This window comes from Nerophis lumbriciformis, linkage group LG07 (genome assembly GCF_033978685.3).
Source record: "Nerophis lumbriciformis linkage group LG07, RoL_Nlum_v2.1, whole genome shotgun sequence".
Lineage (NCBI taxonomy): Eukaryota > Metazoa > Chordata > Actinopteri > Syngnathiformes > Syngnathidae > Nerophis > Nerophis lumbriciformis.
The window spans coordinates 14,641,099-14,655,407 of NC_084554.2; the positions used below are offsets into that span (position 1 = coordinate 14,641,099).

The 14,309-nt window shown below is 41.1% G+C and overlaps 1 protein-coding gene across 2 annotated transcripts in view; it reads left to right on the forward strand.

Moving 5' to 3' along the window:
- Window positions 1-14,309, forward strand: part of smchd1 (structural maintenance of chromosomes flexible hinge domain containing 1) — a 142,102-nt gene that overhangs the window by 8,693 nt on the left and 119,100 nt on the right. For both annotated transcript variants that reach the window (XR_009815777.1, XM_061965755.2), the window contains exons 2-10: window positions 7,243-7,318; window positions 7,436-7,594; window positions 8,973-9,055; window positions 9,140-9,249; window positions 9,327-9,441; window positions 9,559-9,678; window positions 9,759-9,925; window positions 10,001-10,082; window positions 10,159-10,369. Coding sequence is in view for 1 of the 2 variants with exons in the window: in XM_061965755.2 (XP_061821739.1) it covers window positions 7,243-7,318; window positions 7,436-7,594; window positions 8,973-9,055; window positions 9,140-9,249; window positions 9,327-9,441; window positions 9,559-9,678; window positions 9,759-9,925; window positions 10,001-10,082; window positions 10,159-10,369 (1,123 nt within the window). In the remaining variant the exon portion in view is untranslated. The remainder of the gene's footprint in view (window positions 1-7,242; window positions 7,319-7,435; window positions 7,595-8,972; window positions 9,056-9,139; window positions 9,250-9,326; window positions 9,442-9,558; window positions 9,679-9,758; window positions 9,926-10,000; window positions 10,083-10,158; window positions 10,370-14,309) is intronic.

Below are 14,309 nucleotides of genomic sequence, written 5' to 3' on the forward strand. Positions count from 1 at the left end.
CTGTCGTGATTGATGCTACCTTCCCCGTTTCCTGACCCTGGACTGGTAAAAGTCCTGGATGGGGGAGGGTCGACAGATGATATGTGAAAACCCGCAATAGGAGCTGTTCAGGTCCTCAGCCAGAATGTTGTTACAAGCAAGGGTTAGGGTGTGGGTTTTCTCTAATTGGTGATCTCACCCAGGCCTTTCCAAACTGCTGAGAAGCTTAGTTTTAGCGTTTCAGCGTGGTTCCTCTTAGGCCCTGTCTACATTAAGCCGGATAACTCCTTAAACAAATAATTATTTAGCCTAAGCCCCGTTTCAGCCACACTACACCATCGTTTAGGTTTCCCCTCCTTGGATAATTTGTAAACAGGGGTAAGTGCGCCATGTATTTATTCTCCGGCTCTTAGCTTTGTATGGACTCGTTGTTCATTTACAAACTGAGTTCGGAGAGGAAGTGATGCCAGAAAGACCGCGCCCCACACAGTAAGTGACCCTGAGGGCCTTCGTCAGTTTGTTCCTAGCCTGCTTGAACAGGACCGAGTCCCCACTCCTACAGTCGACCTTCTTGCCCTGACAAGCTTCTTAAATTGAGGTGTTAACCAGGGCTTGTTGTTGTTGTTGTATTTGCAGAAAGTCCTAGTCTGCACACATGTCCTCACAGAAGCTGAAGTCACAGTGTCAGTGAGTTAGTCAAGATTTTCTGATGCAAATTCAAACACTAATCAGTATGCTTTGAATCATTTGACCATCTCTTTACAGTCCTTTTAGGCTTAGCAATTTTTTATCTGCAGCCCGTAGGTTGGGCGAGTCAATACGTGTTCATGCACTAAATTAGTCTGATTTCTGAAATAGTTCGGCTATATCTGTTTGGTTTTTGAAAAGACAGACTAACAGACCTGGATTATGCGATTGGAAACCAGTTCTCTTGACGGGGTGAGAGGACCCTTTGTGTCACCCATGCGGCAGTCTCAACGCGTGACATACAAACCCCGTTTCCATATGAGTTGGGAAATTGTGTTAGATGTAAATATAAACAGAATACAATGATTTTCCAAAGTAGTTGGGAAAGGGCATATTTACCACTGTGTTACGTCACCTTTTCTTTTAACAATACTCAATAAACGATTGGGAACTGAGGAAACTAATTGTTGAAGCTTTGAAAGTGGAATTCTTTCCTATTCTTGTTTTATGTAGAGCTTCAGTCGTTCAACAGTCCGGGGTCTCAGTGGTTTTCTGAAGTGTTCCTGAGCCCATGTGGTGATATCCTTTAGAGATTGATGTCTCTTTTTGATACAGTGCCGTCTGAGGGATCGAAGGTCACGGTCATTCAATGTTGGTTTCCGGCCATGAGTGATTTCTCCAGATTCTCTGAACCTTTTGATGATATTATGGACCGTAGATGTTGAAATCCCTAAATTTATTGCAATTGCACTTTGAGAAACGTTGTTCTTAAACTGTTTGACTATTTGCTCACGCAGTTGTGGACAAAGGGGTGTACCTCGCCCCATCCTTTCTTGTGAAAGACTGAGCATTTTTTGGGAAGCTGTTTTTATACCCAATCATGGCACCCACCTGTTCCCAATTAGCCTGCACATCTGTGAGATGTTCCAAATAAGTGTTTGATGAGCATTCCTCAACTTTAACAGTATTTATTGCCACCTTTCCCAACTTCGTTGTCACGTGTTGCTGGCATCAAATTCTAAAGTTAATGATTATTTGCAAAAAAAAAAATTTTTTATCAGTTTGAACATCAAATATGTTGTCTTTGTAGCATATTCAACTGAATATGGGTTGAAAAGGATTTGCAAATCATTGTATTCCGTTTATATTTACATCTAACACAATTTCCCAACTCATATGGAAACGGGGTTTGTACAACCCGGAAGCAGATGCCATTCAACATGGAGAGAATACTTATAATTTGCTTAAAAAATTAAAAGAACAGAACATTTTGAAGTGCATCGATGGTAGAAAAAAAGAAACTGAGATTTATTTAAGAAGGTCGCTGAGGAAATGTTAAATGCCGACTCAATTCGGACTCCCGAACAAAATACAAATGAGATGAAAGAGAACGAAGCAGGTCTATCAAAGGCGGATAATAAAGCGTACACAAACCTCTTCACGCTGCATTCGTGATTAGCAATAGCTCTGTATTCCGCACAACTGGCAAGATAGTCCAGAACAATAGCAACCTTCCCCTGGAACAGTATCAGTCGTGGCACGAACAGTCTTTTCCTTCGGATTTAAAACTCCTTCCATCAATCCACAGAGCCTTGTGAACATTCAAAAGTTTCATTCCATGATTTTCGGCCGAAAATTCCTTTAAAAAACCCTTCTCCGCCAGTCTTTTTTTGCATCAAACTTTCATCCGCCCCTATACATTCTTGGTAGTAGTGTCATGCTTATAGTGCAATCTAAGATCATTTCCTTATGCTGTCTATTTAAAATAAGCATGGCCATTAGAGACGTAATATTTGTAATGTGTGTCAATATTACAGCGGACATCACGTAAAACAAGTTGTAAGAATTCGCAAATCCCAGTGTGACATCATATAGCTCGGTTGGTATAGTGGCCGTGCCATCAACTTGAGGGTTGCAGATTCGATACCCGCTTCCACCATCCTAGTCACTGCCGTTGTGTCCTTGGGCAAGATACTTTACCCACCTGCTCCCAGTGCCACCCACAGGGGCGCCGAAAAGGGGAGGTAAAGGAGACGGATTCTAGGGGCCCATGATGGAGGGGGGCCCAGAGAGGCCCCTAATGATGATGAAATTAAAATACAGAAAAAATAATGACACTGTGTTGGGGGCCCTGTAAATATTCTTTTCATGGGGCCCAAAATCCCTAGCGGCGCCCCTGGCCACCCACACTGGTTTAAATGTAACTTAGATATTGGGTTTCACTATGTAAAGCGCTTTGAGTCACTAGAGAAAAAGTGCTATATAAATATAATTCACTTCACTTCACTAACATGGCTAAAATGAAATAAGCACCCGCCAGTGTACAGGAGAGGTATGGTGTATGACCAATAGTCGCATTACAGCAAGTGCATGGACACTTCACACGTGTCTGTGAAAATACAAAAAAACGAACTCTTTGAGAAGAGCCTTATTTAGTGCACATAAAAGTAGTGAGTGATCATAGAGTCCTAAAGCTGCACAGGGAAAAGAGTGATAAGAGTCCTTTATTATTGTGTAGCAGTGGTCCAGTGTGTTAGTTTCCCTAGTTAAAGTTAAAGTCCCAACGATCGTCACACACCTACTGAGTGTGGTGAAATTTGTCCTCTGCATTTGACCCATCCCCATGTCCACCCCCTAGAAGGTGAGGGGAGCAGTGAGCAGCAGCGCTCTGGAATCATTCCGGGATTTAACCCCCAATTCCGACCCTTGATGCTGAGTGCCAAGCAGGGAGGCAATGGGTACCATTTGTATTGTCTTTGGTATGACTCGGCCGGGGTTTGAACTCACGACCTTCCAGTCTCAGGGCGAACATTCTAACCACAAGGTTACTGAGCTGGTACTTAATATGTTGTCTGTATTTGGGAAGTTTATGGGTTAGCTTTGCTCTGTTAAGGAAATGATGAGCAGTTTTTTCTCCGTGTCGATATTTGGCATTTTGACGTATATCGCGATCTGCCCGTTGTCATCGGTACCGGTATTTAAAAAAAATAAAATAAAATAACATTTTTACAACTACATCCGCAGATAAAATACATGCACATGACACCAGTAGTTAGTGTTTGAAAATAAATAATTAGTCAAGTAGAAACTGCTCAAGCACCATCTTGTTTGCCATGCATGAGAGGAGTTTCCTCTTTTTTTTGTCACAGTTTCCTCTCTTTTTTCTCACTGCAGTGCCCACGCAGTATCACTCTCATTTCCTCCTGCATTGTTGGTCGCTTGTACAGTCTTTTCTGCTTAACTTTCAAAAATTCATTTTTTTTGTTGTTGCCAAATATCCAATATTTGTCCTTTTATTCCCGGCGTCTTAACCCGTTTTGTTTTGTCTGTTTTGCAACTCCAACGAACAATACTCCATCCACAGCAAGGAGTGCATGCTCATTCAGGGGCGTCACTAGCTTTTAAGGACAGGGGGGGCTTAGCCCCCAGGAGATGCACAGGATGCGAGCGAACATTACGCATGAGCACAAAAACTTCACAAACGGCTAACAAAGACTTAGAAATTATTCATTGTTATTATTATTATTTAAAAAAAAATGCACGGGACGAAATTAAATGACGATGGCTTTTAACTATTTTTTTTATTTTTATTTTTATGTATTTATTCATTTTACATTTTATATTAAATGTCTTGGTTTTTCCTCCCTCTGAAAATCCAAGCCATCTTATAATAATACAACAGCTATTAATGTAACAATACAATAAGACAAATATATTTAATGATGTTTTTTCATTATTTTAACAATAGGCTAATGTATGTTACTTTATATAGATTCTACAAGAAACACAAAACTTAAAAACTTAATTATTTACAATTGCACACACAAGGTTTCGTGCAGCTTCACTCATTGTAAAGGAAGATAATGTGCTTCGTACACCTGCAGGACCGCAAGCAAGGTCACAGAGAAAATGCGGACTGGAATTTGAGTGATGTGGGCATTTTCTATATGAACAAATCAAATGGATTGGATACCAATGCACTAAAGGGACTCTCTACCTTACGCTACGAAGTGAGGGGAAACTGAGTGAATAATAACAGGTTATATCATTATTTATTTAAACTCATATTCGGGCCACTTTATAATGAATATGTATTTGTAAAAAAAAAAAAAAAAATAGAAATAACACCAAATTATTTAGGGGGGCTTAAGAATATTTTAGGGGGGCTTGAGCCCCCCCTAAAATAGGCCTAACAACGCCAATGTGCTCATTAAAGGATTCTTGTTACGTGATTCATTCAAGTAACGTGACCGAGATGGATGACAGAAAAGATATCCCTGCCAACATTCCCAACTTTGTGCCAATAATAATATATTGACATTTTGAGACTTGTTGTATAAGTAAAGAAGAAGAGGCAGCATTCTCATACTTTCTGTAACATCCAGGAAGAAATGTCAACCGGCTTGAAAAATGTCTCATCTATAAGCTACTTGAAGGAGCCGAGAACTTATTTTATGCAGTCCCACATCACTAGCGAGATAAATCACTGTTTTTGTTAGAATTTCAACTTCTACACTTTTCTAGAAGGTTTAGTAAAGGTATAGAAAACCAACAGCATGATGTGCATGCTGCTGATTCTGTGAAACTGAATCATTTACTGAAAGGGGCGTGTTAAAAAAATAGCAGTGCGGAGTTCAATTAGTGAGGTCATTGATTATGTGTAAGAAAACAAAACAAAAAAGGTGTTAAACAGGTGGCCCTTATTTAAGGATCAAGGCGACTGACACTGCATATGCTGGCTGTGCATTTGTCCTTGAAAAACAGAGTAAAATGGGTCGTTCAAGACACTGTTCAGAAGAAGAGCGTTCTTTGATTACGAAGTTAATAAAAGAGGGGAAAACCTATAAAGAAGTGCAGAAAAATAAAATTTTGTTTATAGATTATATGCAATCTGTTGTGTTCCAAAATGTTTCTATTTTTTTTATTTATTTATTTATTTTTTTATTTTTTTTTTTCAGTGTACATGAATGAAGATGTGTGTTATCTGGACTGGACCTGGTTTTAAAAAAAAAACTTTAAACGAAGCTAATTTCATTTACAACCAGGTCTGGTAGATAAGATAAGGTCTGGTAGATAAGATAAGGTCCTTTTTTTTCTCCTTTTTTTTTAGATAAGATAAATAAATCTTTTCTTGGATAAAAGAGAAAGTAAAACAATATAAGGATAACTACATTAAAAAAAAAAAAAAAACAGTAATTAAATGAAAATGTTAGTGGACCAGCAGCACAAACAATCAAGTGTGCTTCAGGGACTGTGTCCCTTGCAGAAGTGTTGTCCATGTTGTGGGAACCAGAATATTGGTAGCAGAAAGAAACAACCCCTTTTGTGTGAGTGGGTGTGTATGAGTGTGAATGGGGGAGGGAGTTTTTTTTTTTTTTTGGGTTGATGCACTAGTTGAAAGTGTATTGTGTGTTTTTTTCTATGTTGATTTAATAAAAGAAAGAAAAAAGAAAAAAAAAAGTGCAGAAAATGAGAGGCTGTTCAGCTAAAATGATATCAAACGCTTTAAAATGGCAGCCAAAACCAGAAAGGCGAGGAAGAAAAAGAAAAACGACTCTCCGAATGGATCGGAGAATAACCAAAATGGCAAAGGCTCAGCCAATGATCAGCTCCAGGAGGATCAAAGAAGATCTAAGAATTGCCTGCGAAGACTGTAACAATCAGACCACGTCTATGTGAAGCCGAGCTACCAGCAAGAAGCCCCCTCAAAGTCACATTGTTAAAAAAAAGACATGTGCTGAAGCGGTTACAATATGCCAAAGAACACATTGATTGGCCTAAAAAAAAATAAAAAATGGTGTAATATTTTGTGGACTGATGAGAGTGAGATTGTTCTTTTTGGGTTTAAGGGCCACAGACAGTTTGTCAGACGTCCTACAGACACTTAAACCAGCTGTTTAAAGGCCTACTGAAACCCACTACTACCGACCACGCAGTCTGATAGTTTATACATCAATGATGAAATCTTAACATTGCAACACATGCCAATACGGCCGGGTTAGCTTACTAAAGTGCATTTTTAAATTTTGCGCCGAAATATCCTGCTAAAAACGTTTCGGTATGATGACGCCTGCGCGTGACGTCACGGATTGTAGAGGACATTTTGGGACAGCATGGTGGCCAGCTATTATGTCGTCTGTTTTCATCGCAAAATTCCACAGTATTCTGGACATCTGTGTTGGTGAATCTTTTGCAATTTGTTCAATGAACAATGGAGACAGCAAAGAAGAAAGCTGTAGGTGGGAAGCGGTGTATTGCGGCCAGCTGCAGCAACACAAACACAGATGGAATAACTTAAATATGTTTTATATTCTAGTTTCTTCAAAACAGCTACCCTTTGCTCTGATTACTGTTTTGCACACTCTTGGCATTCTCTCGATGAGCTTTAAGAGGTAGTCACCTGAAAGGGTTTTCTCTTCACAGATGTCATTGTTTTGATGCGTTCAGTGACAATCTACAATGTAAATAGTCATGAAAATAAAGAAAACACATTGAAATGAGAAGGTGTGTCTAAACTTTTGGCATGTACTGTACTTTATATCTATCTGTCCTTTAACTGCACGTTTTTTTTCCCAGAAATTTGAAATCCCTCCTACCACTCCATGCGTGCTGACAGACACTGACCGAGTAGATCTGACTTCTGACAAATTTGGTGAGAGAAACATACTTGTTGGACTTGCTGCACTGGCTGATCTTTACGCAGTTGTTTCTCTGAGGTTGCTCTGGTGCGTTGGATGGTAGTTAAGCATTGTCTACATTTTTTTTAAAGAGCAACTTCATGACGGCAGCACTCTACTCTTGTGGGATCACGCCGGCCAAAAGCTCCCGGTGGCAACAGAAGAGCCTATTACCTTTCAGCCTCATTACGATACAGTGACCAAGAGTGGCGTGTACGAGTACTACGACAGTGCCGGCCAGAAGTCTTTACGTAGGTGCTCTTATGATTAAAGGGGAACATTATCACCAGACCTATGTAAGTGTCAATATATACCTTGATGTTGCAGAAAAAAGACCATATATTTTTTTAACCGATTTCCGAACTCTAAATGGGTGAATTTTGGCGAATTAAACGCCTTTCTATTATTCGCTCTCGAAGCGATGACGTCACATCGGGAAGCAATCCGCCATTTTCTCAAACACATTACAAACACCGAGTCAAATCAGCTCTGTTATTTTCCGTTTTTTTCGACTGTTTTCCGTACCTTGGAGACATCATGCCTCGTCGGTGTGTTGTCGGAGGGTGTAACAACACGAACAGGGACGGATTCAAGTTGCACCAGTGGCCCAAAGATGCGAAAGTGGCAAGAAATTGGACGTTTGTTCCGCACACTTTACCGACGAAAGCTATGCTACGACAGAGATGGCAAGAATGTGTGGATATCCTGCGACACTCAAAGCAGATGCATTTCCAACGATAAAGTCAAAGAAATCTGCCGCCAGACCCCCATTGAATCTGCCGGAGGGTGTGAGCAATTCAGGGACAAAAGACCTCGGTAGCACGGCAAGCAATGGCGGCAGTTTGTTCCCGCAGACGAGCGAGCTAAACCCTCTGGATGTCTTGGCTCACACCGTCCCTTATGTCACCGAAGATGATCAAGAGAAGAATATCGACCCTAGCTTCCCTGGCCTGCTGACATCAACTCCAAAACTGGACAGATCAGCTTTCAGCTATCTGCAATCTCAAAGTGCATGTTGTTGCCAAATGTATTTCATATGCTGTAAACCTAGTTCATAGTTGTTAGTTTCCTTTAATGCCAAACAAACACATACCAATCGTTGGTTAGAAGGCGATCGCCGAATTCGTCCTCGCTTTCTCCCGTGTCGCTGGCTGTCGTGTCGTTTTCGTCGGTTTCGCTTGCATACGGTTCAAACCGATATGGCTCAATAGCTTCAGTTTCTTCTTCAATTTCGTTTTCGCTACCTGCCTCCACACTACAACCATCCGTTTCAATACATGCGTAATCTGTTGAATCGCTTAAGCCGCTGAAATCCGAGTCTGAATCCGAGCTAATGTCGCTATAGCTTGCTGTTCTATGCGCCATGTTTGTTTGTGTTGGCATCACTATGTGACGTCACAGGAAAATGGACGGGTGTATGTAACGATGGTTAAAATCAGGCACTTTGAAGCTTTTTTTAGGGATATTGCGTGATGGGTACAATTTTGAAAAAAACTTTGAAAAATAAAATAAGCCACTGGGAACTGATTTTTAATGGTTTTAACCCTTCTGAAATTGTGATAATGTTCCCCTTTAAGACATTCAGCTGTTCTTCCGAACACACTTAACCTCCAAATGTTTGTCTTCCAGCCTACGCACTGGCAGAGTTGCTGGACAACTCCATCTCGGCCACAGCTAAAAACACAGGTGTCCGGATGATTGAGATAAGAATTGTATGTCCTCTTTTTTTGTTCACAGCCAAGTATACTTTGCTCCTGGAATAAATTGTCTATCCCTCTATCAACCACGTTTTCCAGCTGTTAGATGAAACTCTTGGGAAGCCTGCAGTTGTTGTCATCGACAACGGCTGTGGGATGACGGCCAAGCAACTCAATAACTGGGCTGTCTTCAGGCTCTCCAAATTTAGGTAAATTCTGTAAAACACATGTTGAAAGTCTCAAATAAGCCATGAATATGTGGTCTTTTTGCTCTTCTTCACAACAGTAAGCCTGAGGGCTATGTTCCACCTGAGCACACCCCTCTTAGTCTCAACAGTGACATATCCTACTTTGGAGTTGGAGGAAAACAAGCCGTTTTTTTCATTGGACATTCCGTCAGGGTAATGCAAAAAGATCAAGTCTAAAAACCTCCTGAGACCTCGCAATGCATTATTTTACTGTCAAAGAGGAAAGGAGTTTGACTTTGGTTAAACATATGTTGGGATTCGCTTGTGTAGATGATCAGCAAAGCAGTAGGATCTCCAGATGTTCATGAGCTGGTACTGTCTGAAGAGAGGTTTGTTCAAAAGGAGAAGAACCAAGAAGACATTTACAGCGAGGTTATAAGAAACCGGAATGTAAATGCTACCATAAACCAAACAAACCACCCTGGGTTGTGATGCGTTGAAACTTAAAATGGGTTTTTGTGCTCCTGCAGCCTGGCGACTCTTCCCACGTAAATAGAAACGAGGAGCGATTCCTTCATGGCATAATTGCCGAAGAAGCTGAGAAAGAAAGCTTCACAGCCGTGGTCATCACAGGTGTCCGTCCAAAACATGTTACTGACTTGAAAGACGACTTTGTAGGATGGACAAGGCAGCTTGCGTGAGTTCAGTGTCCCAAACTGTTACGTTCTTTCAACGTCATTTAAATGAAAATTGTGTTCTGACAATGTCTCAGTCACACCTATCACTACTACATCCATGGAGATGACACAAACTACATGAAAGGTTCAGATCATTCCCCTGAAATTGATGTACAGGTGAGACGTCTGTGCCTGAGATGCCATTTTTTTTAATCGTTGTCGGGGTTGACTCATGCCTACATATCGCTTATAGATCACTTTGCGGGAGAAGCTGCCAAGATGTCCTCGCGTGATGAACCTCAGGGAAGTCGACACTGACATGCAGGCGTTGTACATAAAGGCTGCTGCCGACGAGTTTGTGTTTCAAGCGGAGGCGTCCAGCGCCTTGGTGGAAGGAATCATTCGCTATCATCCCTTCCTCTACGAAAAGGAAACCTACCCGGAAGACCCCAACAGTGTGCAAGGTACTCACACTATATGATTACACAGTAAACGACTAATTACAGTTAGCCCATCAATTAGGTTTTTGTTTGACTAGATCAGTGTTTTTCAACCTTTTCTGAGCCAAGGCACATTTTTTTTCATTGAAAAAATCCAGAGGCACATCACCAGCAGAAAACATAAAAAAATGAAACTCAGCAGCCGATATTGACAATAAAAAGTAGTTCTCGCAATTGTTGGATATGAATTCAAACCATAACCAAGCATGCATCACATAGCTCTTGTCTCAAAGTAGGTGTGCTGTTACGACCTGTCACATCACGCTGTGACTTATTTTGAAGTTTTTGGTGTTTTCCTGTGTGTAGTGTTTTAGTTCTTATCTTGCCCTCCTATTTTTGGTGGCTTTTCCTGTTTTGTTGGTATTTTCCTGTAGCAGTTTCATGTCTTCCTTGAACGCTATTCCCCGCATCTACTTTGTTTTAGCAATCAAGAATATTTAAGTTGTGCGGACGCTATCCTTCTTTGTGGGGACATTGTTGATTGTCATGTCATGTACGGATGTACTTTGTGGACGCCATCTGCTCCACACGCTGTCAGTCTTTGCTGACGTCCAACATTCTGTTTTTGTTTACTTTGCAGCCAGTTCAGTTTTAGTTTCATTTTGCGTAACCATCCTTAAGCTTCAATGGCTTTTCTTAGCAGCACTCGCCTTTTGTTTATTTTTGGTTTAAGCGTTAGATGCCTTTTTACCTGCACGATGTCGTCTGCATATTGTGATCACGACAAACATCTACAAAGCAATTAGCTACCTGCTGCCACCTACTGATATGGAAGAGTATTACATGGTTACTCTGCCGAGCTCTAGACAGTGCAGACACTCAACGACGGCACATTTGCGGTTTATAGCTCCAGCACCAGGGACAAGCGGTAGAAATTGGATGGATGGATAGGTTTGCAAAAAATATTTTTAACCTTATTAGTTGAAATGACATACTGTATTTTTCGGAGTATAAGTCGCTCCGGAGTATAAGTTGCACCGGCTGAAAATGCATAATAAAGAAGGAAAAAAACATGTATAAGTCGCACTGGAGTATAAGTCGCATTTTTGGGTGAAATTGATTTGATAAAAGCCAACACCAAGAATAGACATTAGAAATACAATTTAAAATAAATAAAGAATAGTGAACAACAGGCTGAATAAGTGTACGTTATAAGACGCATAAATAACCAACTGAGAAGGTGCCTGGTATGTTAACGTAACATATTATGGTAAGAGTCATTCAAATAACTATAACATATAGAACATGCTATACGTTTACCAAACAATCTGTCACTCCTAATCGCTAAATCCCATGAAATCTTATACGTCTAGACTCTTACGTGGATGAGCTAAATAATATTATTTGATATTTTACGGTAATGTGTTAATAATTTCACACATAAGTCGCTCCGGAGTATAAGTCGCACCCCCGGCCAAACTATGAAAAAAACTGCGACTTATAGTCCGAAAAATACGGCAATCTCCCATGGCACACCAGACTGTATTTCACGGCACTAGTGTGCCGCGGCACAGTGGTTGAAAACCACTGGACTAGATTTACAAATGTTAGTACCAATTTTTGTTAGTAATCCCTTCCAAAGGGTTTCACAAAAATGCAATCATATGCAAAGCAAATAATTTTTGCTCATAATAAATATTGTATATCCAGTTAATCGGTTTTAAAAACTTAACAATATTAACAAAAGGTACTGTTGCGTCTACCATGACATTGTAAGGATGACAGGGAGACAATCGGTCAACAAACTCAAAACCAACCACTGTTGGCCAAAACCATCCATCCATCCATTTCCTACCGCTTATTCCCTTTTGGGGTCGCGGGGGGTTCTGGAGCCTATCTCAGCTACAATCGGGCGGAAGGCGGGGTACACCCTGGACAAGTCGCCACCTTATCGCAGGGCCAACACAGATAGACAGACAACATTCACACTCACATCCACCCATGTTAGTGCATGTCTTTGGTGGTGGGAGGAAGCCGGAGTACCCAGAGGGAACCCACGCAGTCACGGGGAGAACATGCAAACTCCACACAGAGAGATCCCGAGCCCGGGATTGAACCCAAGACTACTCAGGACCTTCGTATTGTGAGGCAGATGCACTAACCCCTCTACCACCGTGCTGCCCTTGGCCAAAACCACTCAAGAAAAAACATGAAAAAGTTTAACTGTTCTCCACTTTGCAGTCCTATTCCACTCACAATCATATACAAAATCAGCACTGAGCCTGTCTCCTTCACGAACACGAACCTATCAAAACACCACCCGTAACTGCCGGTTGCTACAATACATTTGATGAAGAATAACTATAGAGTTACACTCAGAAAACAATGTGAAATACAGTGTTGCCACAGCTTACAAGGTTTTCGTGATACCAGCTGTCTCTCAGCTAATTGTAGCCAATGCCTCAGTGAGATCCGACCAAAACATCCGGTGTGCAACTCGCTAGCAAAAGCCATACTTGCCAACCCTCCCGGATTTTCCGGGAGACTCCCGAAATTCAGCGCCTCTCCCGAAAACGTCCCGGGACAAATTTTCTCCCGAAAATCTCCCGAAATTCAGGCGGAGCTGGAGGGGCCATCACTGATGGTGGAAACTTTACACTAGACTTCAGGCAACGTGGATCCTGTGCCTCTCCTGTCTTCCTCCAGACTCTGGGACCTCGATTTCCAAAGGAAATGCAAAATTTGCATGGTTGGGTGATGGTTTGGGGTGCCATGTCATCTGCTGGTGTCGGTCCACTCTGTTTCCTGAGATCCAGGGTCAACGCAGCCGTCTACCAGCAAGTTTTAGAGCACTTCATGCTTCCTGCTGCTGGCCTGCTCTATGGAGATGGAGATTTCAAGTTCCAACAGGACTTGGCGCCTGCACACAGCGCAAAATCTACCCGTGCCTGGTTTACGGACCATGGTATTTCTGTTCTAAATTGGCCCGCCAACTCCCCTGACCTTAGCCCCATAGAAAATCTGTGGGGTATTGTGAAAAGGAAGATGCAGAATGCCAGACCCAAAAACGCAGAAGACTTGAAGGCCACTATCAGAGCAACCTGGGCTCTCATAACACCTGAGCAGTGCCAGAAACTCATCGACTCCATGCCACGCCGCATTAACGCAGTAATTGAGGCAAAAGGAGCTCCAACCAAGTATTGAGTATTGTACATGCTCATATTTTTCATTTTCATACTTTTCAGTTGGCCAACATTTCTAAAAATCCCTTTTTTGTATTAGCCTTAAGTAATATTCTAATTTTGTGACACACGGAATTTTGGATTTTCATTTGTTGCCACTTCAAATCATCAAAATGAAATGAAATAAACATTTGAATGCATCAGTCTGTGTGCAATGAATAAATAGAATGTACAAGTTACACCTTTTGAATGCAATTACTGAAATAAATCAAGTTTTTCAAAATATTCTAATTTACTGGCTTTTACCTGTGTGTGTGTGTGTGTGTGTGTGTGTGTGTGTGTGTGTGTGTGTGTGTGTGTGTGTGTGTGTGTGTGTGTGTGTGTGTGTGTGTGTGTGTGTGTGTGTGTGTGTGTGTGTGTGTGTGTGTGTGTGTGTGTGTGTATATATATATATATATATATATATATATGTGTGTATGTATATATGTACAAACCCCGTTTCCATATGAGTTGGGAAATTGTGTTAGATGTAAATATAAACGGAATACAATGATTTGCAATTCATTTTCAACCCATATTCAGTTGAATATGCTACAAAGACAACATATTTGATGTTCAAACTGATAAACTTTTTTTTTTTTGCAAATAATCATTAACTTTAGAATTTGATGCCAGCAACACGTGACAAAGAAGTTGGGAAAGGTGGCAATAAATACTGATAAAGTTGAGGAATGCTCATCAAACACTTATTTGGAACATCCCACAGGTGAACAGGCAAATTG